Source organism: Symsagittifera roscoffensis, chromosome 5 (assembly GCF_963678635.1).
Source record: "Symsagittifera roscoffensis chromosome 5, txSymRosc1.1, whole genome shotgun sequence".
Lineage (NCBI taxonomy): Eukaryota > Metazoa > Xenacoelomorpha > Acoela > Convolutidae > Symsagittifera > Symsagittifera roscoffensis.
Window position 1 is genome coordinate 42,728,572 of NC_087066.1, and position 13,699 is coordinate 42,742,270.

The following is a 13,699-nucleotide window of genomic DNA, read 5'->3' on the forward strand; positions in this document are numbered from 1 at the left end:
CGATGTTCTGAAAATATTCGATTGCGAGCTATTTCAGTGGCTAATGAGTTATTTAATTTTTAGATGTAGTTTGGGAATCTAGTTCCTCATATTATAAATGATTGAGTTACGGAAGCGACCGCCTAACCAGGCCAATTTAACAGAGCTGAAGAAAAAGCACAGAAAAGAAGTAGTTAAACTAATTAACAAGCCAAGAGATTCATTAAATGAGTCCGAGTTGAAGCTCTTAGATGCTTCATCTGAAATTGTCAAAAATATCATGCAGTCTAAACGTTCCAAGCAGTTAAGCATATCACGACAAAATATCGAAGTTGACAGTGATTCGCTATTGGCTAAAAAAATTGACCAATTAGCTGGGCTCATCAGAAACAGTTCGTGTTGTCTGATTTACACGGGAGCAGGTATCTCAACATCATCAGGACTTCCCGACTTCCGGTCTCGGGAATGTGGTGCCTGGACAAATACGGATACAGTCAAAAACTATTTAACCAATTCAGAAAAATCTCCTTTTGCTTTAATGAAACCTACTGTTTCGCATATGTGCATACAGGCTCTGGTAGCTCAGGGTTTAATCGAACATGTTGTTTCGCAAAACTGTGACGGTCTTCATTTAAGGTCTGGAATTCCCCCTGAAAAGTTATCAGAAATCCATGGCAATATGTTCACGGAAGCGTGTACTGAATGTCAGCCTCAGCGCGTGTTTTATCGACGTTTTGACGTTACTGAAAACACGAGTTTCCGAAAACATCTCACAAGTCGTGTATGTCCAGAATGCAAAAGTCGTCTTCGCGATACAGTCGTTCACAGGGACGAGTATAACACTACCGACTACCCTCAAAACTGGGTGAAAGTTGACCCTTTAGCCCAAAAAGCAGATCTAGTTGTATGTATGGGATCAAGAATGGATATCATTAAGTGCTACAAACGACTCTGGCGAAGTCCTGGAGTCGAGAAAAAGAGATTAGTCATCATAAACCTCGGTTGGACAACAAAAGATAAAATATGTAAACTCAAAGTCAATGGCAATTGTGATCAAGTTATGAAGTTACTGTGTGAAAGGCTAGAAATTCAGCCGGGCGAATATAGCGTGAAAAATGATTTGCTGCTGCAACTCGCTTGTGATCAGTTCGAGGGCTTTAAAGGTGCAGATGGGATGCCTTCGACTCCTGATATTTATAATGAAAGTCAAATAGCCAAGTCGAAGGGTTATGTTCCCGGATGGATGCGAGTTATTCTAAACAGAGTACACGCCGCAAAGAAGTAAACTTCTTCCAATTTTCAGTTTTAAAGTACTCTTTTCTGTTTTATGTATTTCTCTTCATCAACTTTGTACTTTTTATTTTGTTCAATTTTAATCATGAATTCAAACTTATTTTTTGTTGTTTTTGTATGGATCTAGCAAATGTTTTTTTTTGCCTAAGAGTAAATAGTCTGCATTTCAGATTTGAACATGGCTGCTATCTCGTTGAAGTTGAACAGTCAGACAGTAAGAACTATATTAAGCTCAGCCGTGGCCAACCCTCTTACCATCACATTTAACCTTTACAAATCTCTTGGTTATAGTGAATGTGACCTAATACCTGTGAGTGGTCTAATTGCTCCACAAATGGCCAACAGCGTGATGCCCATGATGGGTTTGAGTGAGAAACCGATTATCCTGCGTCTGGGCTATCCTGGTCGAAAAAAGACGGTCAAAATACAGCCGTATGTTGTAAAAGATTCCGCACTTGACAGTGTCATTGGAGTGCAGCTCATAAGTGAATTTAACTTTGGAGAAAATTCGGCGACCGTATGCGGCATTAAGACTCCATTATTACCAATAGAGAAGTCGAACCACTGTGTCCTGCCTGGTTTTGAGGTGGTGAAATCTAAAAATATCTATTCGAGAGATGATGAAGGATATGTCATCGTGAATGTAGATGGAGCTTGCTTAGGTATGTAAAATTTGCTTTTTACCCACTCACAAATACTTGTGCTATACGACGATTTACTTTCCAATCCTGTAAAAAATCCTGACTTATTATTATTTTTGTTTCATTTTTAAAGCTTCATTTTGACGTTTTTTTTGTTTGAACTACTCCTTTCTAACGGATTTTGTCATAGTTTTTATCAGCATATGACATACTAAATGCGGCTTTGCGTTATTTTGTACTTCTTTCACTTGCGAGAGCCAGACTTTTTTCCCGTAAATTTCTACTGCTGCTTCATATCCGCTGACATGCTAAATTTCTTCAAAAACTCAAATTTACCTATTTCTGTGTTCTTTTCAGGTTATAATTAATTTTAGAGTTATTTAATTTGAGTTTTGTATTGAGAATATGCTAATTTTTTTGGGGTTTTGTGGGCGTCGTCCTAATTTCTGTCGGCTGATTTTCCGTTTTTTTCATGAAATTTGATTTTTCCCTTTTACGCTGTTCAAGCAGTTCCTTTCCGCAAACTGAATTTTCTAATTTTTGATTCGAACAGGTTGATAAAAACAAGTATTATGAAAATACATGGTATTTGCTTTTTTCAATTTTTTTTAAAACAAAACATTTCTCAAAAATTACTGAAACGAATTTCGAAAAAGTGGTTCCAATAAAAAGTGACCATTCTTCTGTTTGCTTGCATATTATCTTAGTCTTTTTCTACCTTATCCAAATTTCTACAGCCTCTGAAAGATTGTGTGAGAGGAAGTTTTGACCTTTTTTTTAACCCTGGCGATAAGCAAGGGTATTGCAATCGGGTAGTAGGCTTTTCCCGTAAACAACTTTGTTAACAGATTTGTAATTTTACTAGGAATGGTAAATATCACTTCTGGCATGCTCAAGTTCTTGAAATTCAAATGAAACTACTACATTTTTTGTACTAATTAGCTAAAGACTGTTTCTGTTTGTATTTATTTTTTCAAATTCGTGGTTTTCGTCTTAGTTTCCTTCGGTTTAATTTTTTTTAAAGCACATTTTTCAGCTGGAAGAGTTTTGGCTTACTTATAAAAGCATTGCTTTTTTTTCTAATTTTGATAGTTTTTGTTACTATTACTGAAAGTTAAGTAATTTGTAATTACTGAGTCTGATTTTTTTTCGTTTTTTTTAAATATTAAAACAGGTTGTTTTTTCGGCTTAGTCAACTTATGTTGCGTAGCTTTGAGGGAAAACTCTACTCGTATAGCATTATGTGCTTCAGTATGGATGGGTCGTAAAAACTTGTAAAATTAATTTTAATGACAACCTGTGGCGGAACACTACAGCCAGTATTGAAAAAAAAATTCAATTGGGATAATGTGAAATTCGTTGTTTATGGGGAAAATACAAATAAGTTAATTTACATAGTACATACTTCAGGGCAAAATTCTCTTTTTACTGGTATTCTACTAGCACAAAATAAAGTTTGTGCTAGTAGAAACTTTACCTTAGTCTTTTTCTACATGATCCTGATTTTCACATTATCCCAATTTCTTAAGCCTCGGAAAGATTGTTTTGAAAGAGGAAATTTTGACCCATTTTTAACCCTGGCGATAAGCAAGGGTATTGCAATCGGGTACTAGGCTTTTTCCCCATAAACAACTTCGTTCACAAAATGGTAATTTTAGTAGGAATGGTAAATATCTTTTCTGGCATGCTCAAGTTCTTGAAATTCAAATAAAGCTACTACATATTATGTACTAATTAGCGAAAGACTTTCAGTTTGTATTTTTTTTTTTTCAAATTCGTGGTTTTCGTCCTAGTTTTCTTCGGTTCATTTACTTTTTTTAAAGGCACATATTTTAGCTGGTAGGATATTGGCTGACGTTTTAAATTTTGGTTTTGTTCTAATTTAATAGTTTTTGTTACTATAACTGAAAGTTCAGTAATTTGTAAATTACCAAGTCTGATTTTTTTTTTTCCAAATGTTGAAACAGGTTGTTTTTCGGCTTAGTCAACTTATGTTGCGTAATTTTGCATTATGTGCTTCAGTTTGGATGGGTCGTAAAAGCGTTTAAAACTTCATGAATATTTTATGACAACAGTTTTTTTGGCTTTTTTTAATGTTTGTTTTCCACTCAACAGGATTCGACCCAAAATTTGTCGCCTGTATGCCGCTCAGTAAATTATTTACCACTGACTATTTTGTAGCGCAATGTGAAGCACAGTTCGAAGTTTTTAATTTTTTTCAATACTGGCTGTAGTGTTCCGCCACAGGTTGTCATTAAAATTAGTTTCAGTTTAAAAGAAAATTTTGGGTGTTGTTTTTTACGCGTTTTGTCATTTTTATAGATTAGTTGGCTTTGTGTTTTGCAAGTGATGCGAAGCTAAGTTTAGCCTCTGTGTGGAATTTTCCATTTTCTCGATAACTACACGTTCAAAATTGTGGTGTTGAGATTAGCAGAACAATGATTTAACTTTTAACAATGGTCTCTTTTTGAACTTTATTTTGTGCTAGTAGAATACGAGTAAAAAGAGAATATGTTGCCCTGAAGTATGTACTACGTAACTTAACTTATTGTTAATTCAAGCATTTATTTGCTGTCCGGTTATTTGAGTTTTTCAATTAACTTCGATTTTTATCTTTTTCTACCTTATCTCAATTTTCACATCCCAATTTCTAAAGCCTCGGAAAGATTGTTTTGAAAGAGGAAGTTTTGACCCATTTTTTAACCCTGGCAATAAGCAAGGGTGTTGCAATCAGGTACTAGGCTTTTTTCCCATAAACAACGTCGTTCACAGAATGGTAATTTTAGTAGGAATGGTAAATATTTTTTCTGGCATGCTCAAGGTCTTGAAATTCAAATAAAGCTACTACATATTATGTACAAATTAGCGAAAGACTTTCAGTTTGTAATTTTTTTTCTCCAAATTCGTGGTTTTCGTCTTTGTTTCCTTCGGTATATTTACCTTTTTAAAAGCACATTTTCTAGCTTGTAGGGTATTGGCTTACTTTTCAAAACCTTGGTTTTGTTCTATTTTTATTAATTTTTGTTACTATAACTGAAAGTTCAGTAATTTGTAATTACTGAGTCTGATTTTTTTTTTCGTTGTTTAAGTATTAAAACAGGTTGGTTTTTCGGCTAAGTCAACTTATGTTGCGTAGTTTTGACGGAAAACTCTACTCGTATAGCATTTTGTGCTTCAGTGTGGATGGGTCGTAAAAACTTTTAACTTCATGAAATTTTTTTGCTAACAGTTTTTTCGGCTTATTTTTATGTTTGTTTTCCGCTCAACAGGATTCGACCCAAAGTTTGTCGCCTGTATGCCGCCCAGTGAATTATTTTCAATTGTTTTCAGGGCTGTTTTTGAAATTCATCCGATACAGCAATGGTGTGTTTGTAGCTGTATTTTCTTCAATGTTCAAGTGATTTTTTTACCACTGAAATTTTTGTAGCGTAATGTGCAGCACAGTTCGAAGTTTTTAAAGCTTTTTCAATTTAGTTTCAGTTTAATTTTTAATTTTGGAAATTTTGGGTGTTGTTTTTTGGCCTTTTTGTCGTTTGTTTTCTCTAGTTAGCTTTGTGTATTGTAAGTGGTACGAAACTCAGTGTAGCCTCTGTGAGGAATTGTTTATTTTCTCGATAACTACCCATTCAAATATGAGGTGTTGGGATGAATCGAAAGCACGTGTTGTGGTAAGCTTCCCCGAATGAGCGGACGCTCCCAAGTTTTTTTCCTCTAAAAGTGTGATTTAAATTATGGGTCTTAAAAATGTTGATTTGAAATATATATAATATATAGCTTGAAATTTTTTTGACTGGTTTCGTGTTTGGCTTAATGATGGTTGACCAAAATTTTTTCGCCCTAGCTGACTCACGCTTATGATTCTCAATATTTTTATAGGCTGTTTATGAATATAAATCCAGCCACAGATTTAGACTGTATATAGTTTTTTCTACATTTTTATATTTTTAATTTTTTCATATACAGATATAATTTTTTCGACTAATTTTGTCAGCTTATTTTTCAAAAATGTGACTTATTTTGTCTATCAATATCTCATTATGCAATGTTTTTATTGTGTCGTTCCTCTTCGCTTCTGTGTATTAAGTTGATGTCCTTGATCAGTTTTCTGTCTGTTAAGTTGATGTCCTTGTCATTGGCCTATCTCTTGATCTCGATAAATTAGACCCCGAGAAATTGCATTTAGATCCAAAATATTTGTTTTGTTTATTAGCGAATTCGAGATCGTAGTTCTTCCAACGCAAATCGTAAATTGTAGTTCTCTTTTTGCGCAAAGCTTTGTACAAAAATTATGCGTTACTTTTTCAGAAAATTTTATAGTTATATCACTTTATTAAAGCGATTTTTTTGCAGAATGATGTCGAAAATTCAAATAAAGAAGATGTAGTTTTTTTGCGATTTCTTTTATAAAGGTCGTGATGTTTTTTTTCGTGTTTTTTCCATAAAAGTCTTGAAATTTGTTCACGCTCAAATTTGATTTTCGGCTGTTTGACTTTTAAATTTTAAAATTTATTAAGAGTCAATGAACTTAGTGAAGACTGTTATATAATTATTGAGTTTTTTGTTTGTTTTTTTTTAAGGGAAAAACCGTAGAATTTGTTACGCTCGAAATTGATTTTTCGCAGCTTGAAGCTCGATTTCTTTTTAGGTTCAATTGTAATTTTTTTTGTTAAAAGAAAGGCAAATTGCACTATCGAACAATGAAAGTGTTAAGTTCAGAAACATGTAATCGACTTCTAGTTTCGAAACTGGATTTTAGTTTGTAGATTCCCTGCGGAATGAAAAGGTTACTTATTGATCCAGTTTTCTCAAATAGGGCTAATTTGATGTAAAAAAGTGCCCATCATTAGGAGTTCTTGAAATGAAAAGAGCTTTGAGGCAACTCATTGTTATTTTTTTAAATTCGAAAGTTTCATGTTTTCAAAACACAAATCAGTATTTTTTTCCTGTTTCCAAGGTTCATTGACTCTTTTCCAACTGTCTGATGGCTTGTTTATTATTTTCTTTGTTGATAGAATGAAAAATCAACTATCAAAAAGCAGAAACATAAAAGTTCGTGAAAAACGTAAATGTTTTTTAATTTCAAAATTGGACTAATTTTTTGAATTCTCTGCGGATCAATGGGTTTTTCTAAATGGGATTATTTTCTGAAAAAAATCTGCCTCTTTTAAACAGTCCCTGAAATTCTAAAGAATTTTAATGCAATATATTTTTTGCTTCAAAATTTGCAAGTTTTCGAAATTCGGAAAAATCTGATGAAAGTTATTTAATATTAATTCGCAGAATTTTTTTCTGGAGCTCCGTTTATGTAATTAATCGAGTCGGCTGAAGACGTTAAAGGTATGTTTTTCTATCTCATGTGACTGTTTTATCTGAGCGATATTTTTTGTTTTTAGGGTTTTACGCGATGTTTTTTCAGAGGTAAGTGGTGATTAATTGATCGCGCCTTTTTTGAGTATTTAAATTCAAAGCTTCCTAAATTTTTTTGTGTATTTTAACAGCATACTTTAACTAATATTGAAGTAAGCGTGAACGTAACTGAAGCCATGCGACGATGGCATAGTGGTTAGAGGTATTTGGCTCGTTAATTGGAGGTATGTCTTTGAATCGCATACTTTTGGAGTTTTGTTATTACTTTTCCAAGGCATATGTCTGCTTTTTTCCTTTTTCACTTTTTTTCCGATCACTGAAAGTGGGTAGGAACTTTGTGCTCGGGTGTATTTTAGTTTTTTTTCCAAGCAAAATGAGGTAGCACAAATAATCATAGGAATGGGTCGAGTGATGTATGATATTAAAGCACTTTAAAAAGTGATTCGAACGACTTTAAACATTTTGAAAAGTTTTTCGCCGAGAAAAACCGGTTTGAATTTTTTGTTTTTGGTGTATTTTCGAGCAAATAAAGCGAGCGGGCAGGATTATATATGATTAGATTATGCTGTTCTTAATTGCTTAGTTGTGCTAATTTAAGTTTAAGTTGAGTAAAATTAGTTAAACGCAATTTTGTGAAACAAAAAATTTCAGCAAAAAAATTTGAAAAAATTATGATTTTTTTTCGATTTTCTTTGTGTTTTTTTTCTACAAAATTTCATTTTCATTTCGCATATTTTACTGTGATTTTCGAATCTGTCTAAGTTAAGCTTTTTTGCTCAGATCCTTTTCACTTTGAAAATTTTTTATTTTTTAAGACTGGGAAAATTCTGTACTACTTGCACGGTTTATGGCTATCCTTGTTTTCACCTGTATTATTCATTTACTACAACATAAAGGAATTAGGTTGAATTTACTTCAGGTTTCTAATTGAAATTCAAAAAACTTAAATCTGTACTTTTTGTATTGATATTATGCGTTGTGCATTTAGGCAATGGACAGGAAAACGCAAAAGCTGGAGTTGGTGTATTTTGGACAGACAACCACCCAATGAATGTAAGCAGGCCAGCATCTAAGGCCACCAACAATATTGCAGAAATCGAGTCAATGTCGATTGCAATCAAAGCTGCATATAATGATGAAATATCTAAACTACAAATACGAAGCGATTCTAAATATGTTATAAATTGCTTGACCAACTGGATTCCAAATATTTGGATCAATAATGGCTGGAGAGATGTCCGGGGGAACCAAGTTAAGAATCGAGGTCTACTCGAGGAGTTGTACGAACTGTACAATAACAGATTAGAGGACATTAAGCTCAAATTTGTCAAGGGCCACAGTTCGGACTACGGAAACAACATGGCCGACAAACTAGCTAAGGATGGCGCCAAGCGATTTTGCAACATTTGAGCTCAAATAAACTGGCTCAAAAGTAGTGGTCACTTCGGTTTACAGCTGATTTGCTAAATGTTCTATTTAGCTGAAAACAGGGAATTGTAAAGATTAACTTGAAGGCAAAAAATTGATCTATATCTTGAACAGTGATAATTTATAAATTTCCAAGAAAATTTTTTCTGTTTCAGAAGTGCAATTGAAAATTTGTGTTGCAATAATAGCTTTATTTTATGATGTTTTGTGAAAAGAACAGAAATTTGAGTATGCATTCAGACGAAAAACAAATCAATTACCCTATGTTTAGAATAATTTCGCAAACCTCTTGATTTGTTAAGAAATTAAATAGCGAGCCTTAAACTACCTTTTTTAGACGGGCATCATTGTCAGTAAATGGAAAAAAGTAAATACTTTTTTACAAATTTTTTAGCTCTTAATTAAGAGTAATGAACGTAGTGACTCTTTTATAGGTCTTGCTGATTTTTGTTGATTTTTCAGAAAACAGTCTTAAAATGCTCTAATAACTACAGATAAGCATTCATACATATTGTTGCATTTATGAATGCACTTAGGTATATATGCACTTTGAGTTCAATCGAAATTCATCTGCTGAAAGTGACGGAATTAGCACTCTCCAAATACGAATGTGGAAATGGCGCGATATCTAGTTTCGACAGTGGAATTTCAATTTCAGATTTCCAGCAGAACAAAAACTTTACCTGTTGATCCAGTTTTCTCAAATTGGGTTAATGTTATCAGAGTAGCGCCGATCATGATTTGTTCTAAAAATTCAAAGAGCTTAAAGGGCATCTGTTTTTTCTTTGCAAATCGAAAGTTGAGATTTTTTTCAGCAAATTCAGTGTGTTTTTTATGTTTACTTGCCTTCATTAACTCTTTTTCAATCTACGATTAGCTGTGTGTAACCAAAAAAAAAGTAGGCAAAAACATAATTGCGTTATTTGCCCGAAAAACTTTCAAGTTTTTTTTTTTTAAATGAACCATACAGTGGAGTATGGTTCTTTTGGCTTACTCCGTTTATGCGCGGATCAAACCCTGTAAAGCTGAATTTTTCTTGTTTTGAGGCAAAAACTGCGTGATTGTCTGAAAATACAGACGGAAAGGGTGCAAATGTGTTGGTTCATGCAATTATTGTAGGACAAAATTTGAAAGTTTTTGTACTTGAATTTTTTTCTACTTTGTGCCTTAAAAAATGGAAATTACTTTTTACGGCCAAAAATTTACTTTTTCCCGCTCGTTGATGATTATCGACACACGTGATAATAGCTTGGTCCCCAAGTATTCGTTAAAAGCTTTGTGAAACAACTTAAAAGACAGGTCTAGCTTATCTGTTTCCAGGACTGTATAATAACAAGGGGAGATTGTGATTTATTACGATGAGATCTTTTTCCAACCAAAGTCGCGCTTTTCTTTTTGTTCCGACCGCTGAAAGTGGGGACGAACTTTGTCTATGGGTTTTAGTGTACGAGTTTTTGTTGCTTCATTTTTTCCACGCAAAATCAGGTAGCAGAAACGTTATCAGATAGGTTTGACTCATATATCATATTAAATCCCTGTAGGTCGTGATTCGATCGTCATTGTTGAATTTTCAAAAAAAAATTGCTTCGTGAAAACGCGTTTTGAATTTTTGGAATTTTAGTCTAACTTCGAGCGAGTAAAGCGAGTTAGTAGGTCTTATATTAACTATAATAGTCTAATGCTTTTAATTCAAGTTGAACCTAGAAAATTGAATTCAACTCTGATAAAATTAGTGTTGGATTTTTTTCTCACCGCCTCAGAAAGTTTTTTTTCAAAAAATAAAAAATTTTCTTCTATTTTTTGAGGAAATATATTGTCGAAAATACCTTATTACTATTACTATCGAAACCATATAAATTCTAGTCTGTCCTTCGAATCAACGAACAAAATCAACCGAATATTTAAAATCTTCTCATCACACCACGAACAAAAACAACCGAAAAGTATGTTTTTTTTATTGTTCGCATCGGCTATCCTCATTTTATGCGCACAGTTGAGGATAGCCTCAACTGTGCGCATTTTTAAAATAATACTGCAGCAGATAGCCAATTTGGCTAAGTTAGTAGAACTAACATGCGATAAGGTGTCAACTCGGGAAGTAAAAATCAGTTTAATATTGGTGCCAGGCAATGCCCAGCATGCCAGATATTAAACTGACAAGAACAGATACTACACATGAACTTAGCCAAAAGGCCTATATCAACGTGCTTTAAATACAGGCGGCTCGGCACAAGGCTTAAGACCAGTAACACTTTTTTTAAATAATACTGCAGCAGTCATTGCAGATAACTGTATTAATAGGGTAGTCAAGTTAATATTTTTGGTTTCAACTTATTGTTCGACTTTCGAAGAAAATGATTTGTGCTCGGATGTTTTTTCTCCAGACAAATTTTGACTTTTTAACTAGTAATTTTTGACGAAAATTCTTACATCATTCGAAAGGTACTGTTGTCCTGAGCTTAAATTTAAAAGGATAATTCTACTGTGATTATTTTTTATGGGTGATGATCATTAAGTTATGGGGGTGGAAAGATAGCCAATTTGGCTAAGTTAGTAGAACTAACATGCGATAAGTTTCGTGCTATTAAAATCTAATAACTTTATCTACCCTTGGGGTAAGCAAGGATAATGCAATCGGGTTTTAGATTTTTTTCCCGTAAACAATTTTATCCAAACAATTTTTTCCAATTTCCAGATCTCCATTTTAAGCACGTTGCACTCTGAACTGCAGCAGTAGTCTCTGTGTTGGAAACTGCAACAGACATATTTTGAGCATGTTAGCATTTTGATTATCCGCCCTATTTACTCTAGCGATCAGTTTAGTGTAGAATTACTAACCTTCCTCTTTCTAACCTAACTTGCAAGTAAAAGTGGTCACTTATTAGAAAATTATACTGGCATTGGAAATTGCATAGCAGCTGTTCTCTGCTTTCTTTTTGGCTAGGTTTTGGTACCAATTAAGATTCCGTGGCTGAGTGGTTAGGGTGTGAGACTCTTAATCTCTAGGCCGTGGATTCGAATCTCAGACGTAGCCGATGTTTTGCCAATTCGATGCTTAGCTTATTTCAACTTTTTCTTTTTGCACTTTGAAGAGCTGCTTTTTTAAATCGTGTTCTCGCTCATGTTTGCGAAGTGAAGCTTCGCCTCTGTGGCGAAATTTGCTTTATGGGTTGGTTGTAATTTTATCAAATACTTTTTTTAAATTTCATTTTCTAATTTTCTTTTTTTTTCTGTTAAATAAGTTTCGGCCTAAAGGTAGGTATTTTCGGGCTTAGTAAATTTTCTTCTGATTCTTTTCTTACCTTGTAATGTTTTGGTGTGTGTTTTTGATACTTTTTTTATTCGTTTTGATAGTTTTCGGCATTTCTGATTTTTTTTCGATTTTTGTTCCGATCATTGAAAATAGGGGGGAACTTTGTGTTCGGGTGTGTCTTAGTTTTTTCTTTTTTCTGCTCTTGTCTTCCACACAAAATCAGGTACCACAAATAATTATGAAAATGGCTCGAGTGATATATCATATTAAAGCCCTTACAGTCGTGGTTTGAACCATTTTAAAAAGTTTTCCCAGTGTCTAGATTAACCGGTCTGAAGTTTTTGATTTTTGTCTTATATCGAGCGAATGAAGCTAGCGAGCAGTTTTCTTGTTCCCACTATTGAAAATGGGGAGGAACTTTGTATTCAGGTTTGTCTTAGTTTTTCTTTTTTTTTGTTTTCAACACAAAATCAGGTCCTACTGATAATCATGGGAATGGGTCGAGTTATATGTCATATTAAAGCCATCATATTCGAACAACTTCAAAAAATTCCAAAAAAATTGTCTCAGTATCGCGAAAAACTGGCTCGAAATTTTGATTTTAAGTCTAAATTTGAGCGAATAATGCGAGCGAGCAGGCTTGTAATATATTGTTTTTGCTTAATTTAGGCTGCGAAAACTTAGTTTTATTCAAGTAAAATTGTTTTTGGAGATTTTTTAGCCCCATTTGGAAATTAGCATTATCAAAATGTAAAAAAAATCTGCAATTAGATTTTTTTGCTATTTTGTTTTCTTTGTCAGTTTTCAATTTTTGCCTATTTTACTATGAATGTCGAAACTACTTAAGTTTCAATTTTTCGTTCAGATCTTTTTATCAAACCACGCAGAAAATAACGAACCTAAATTTAAAAAAAAAATTTGTTGTATATTTTTTACTATGGTCGAACATACTGTGCTACTTGCACAATAACCGGCTATCCTTGTTTTTTTTCGATGAAGTGGCTGCGTGTAAACATTTCCAAAGCGGGGTTTTAATCCATTTAGAAATCATTTTTAATCAATAGGTCGTGAGATTGTGATGATTCATATAGGTTGTGATGATTTTTTTTCATGTTTTAGGAAAATTCCTAAAGCTTGATCACGCCAAATTTGATCTTTTGTCGTTTGACTTTTGAAAGTAGAATTTAGTTTTCAGATTTTCCAGGGGAATAAAAGTTTTACCTATTGATCCAGTTTTCTCAAATTAGGTTAATTTTATCAAAAAACTGTCAATCATAACTTACAAATTCATTTTTTTTCTGTTTAATTGCGTTCTTTGACTCTTTTCCAACTGCTTGATGTCTGTTTATTTTTGTTTTGGTCGGAGTTTGGTTTTAGTGACAGGGGGCCTTGAATGAAAATGATTTAAATGTCTTGCCCGTTATAACTCCCCAGTAGTTATACACCCCAAGTTACAAAAATCTCTGCTTGGGGTTGGTTTTTGTTTCGAGCTGCTTAGCCATTTGAGGACCCAAAATACAAAAAACTCTGGTTGGGGATGGGCTATGTTTTTTCGAGCTGTTGTGCCAATTGTGGCCCGATAGTTAGTCTGGTAAATCAAATTATATCTCAGCTTAATTTTCTTATTGAAGTTAACTGGATCTTAAGAAGAAACTGATAGTGAAGTAGGTTCTTTCAAAGACGATGTTAATTAGTAAGTTAGGTGAAAAAAAACTGAAGGATACATAAATCGATTCTA

The 13,699-nt window shown here is 33.5% G+C and overlaps 3 protein-coding genes and 1 pseudogene across 5 annotated transcripts in view; 3 read left to right on the forward strand and 1 right to left on the reverse strand.

Moving 5' to 3' along the window:
• LOC134846278 (histone-lysine N-methyltransferase, H3 lysine-79 specific-like) overlaps positions 1 to 13,699 on the forward strand; it is a 257,501-nt gene that overhangs the window by 217,540 nt on the left and 26,262 nt on the right. The gene's annotated exons all lie outside the window — the stretch shown is intronic.
• LOC134845655 (NAD-dependent protein deacetylase sirtuin-7-like) lies at positions 67 to 1,356 on the forward strand. The gene has a single exon (XM_063862673.1). The coding sequence runs from the start codon at positions 98 to 100 to the stop codon at positions 1,262 to 1,264; it is 1,167 nt and encodes a 388-aa protein (XP_063718743.1). The 5' UTR covers positions 67 to 97; the 3' UTR covers positions 1,265 to 1,356.
• On the forward strand, positions 1,447 to 8,906 carry LOC134846220 (ribonuclease H1-like). The gene is made up of 2 exons (XM_063863484.1): positions 1,447 to 1,934; positions 8,269 to 8,906. Exons 1-2 carry the CDS (start codon positions 1,451 to 1,453, stop codon positions 8,688 to 8,690), a joined length of 906 nt encoding a protein of 301 aa, XP_063719554.1. The 5' UTR covers positions 1,447 to 1,450; the 3' UTR covers positions 8,691 to 8,906.
• On the reverse strand, positions 10,708 to 10,908 carry LOC134847036 (U2 spliceosomal RNA; annotated as a pseudogene).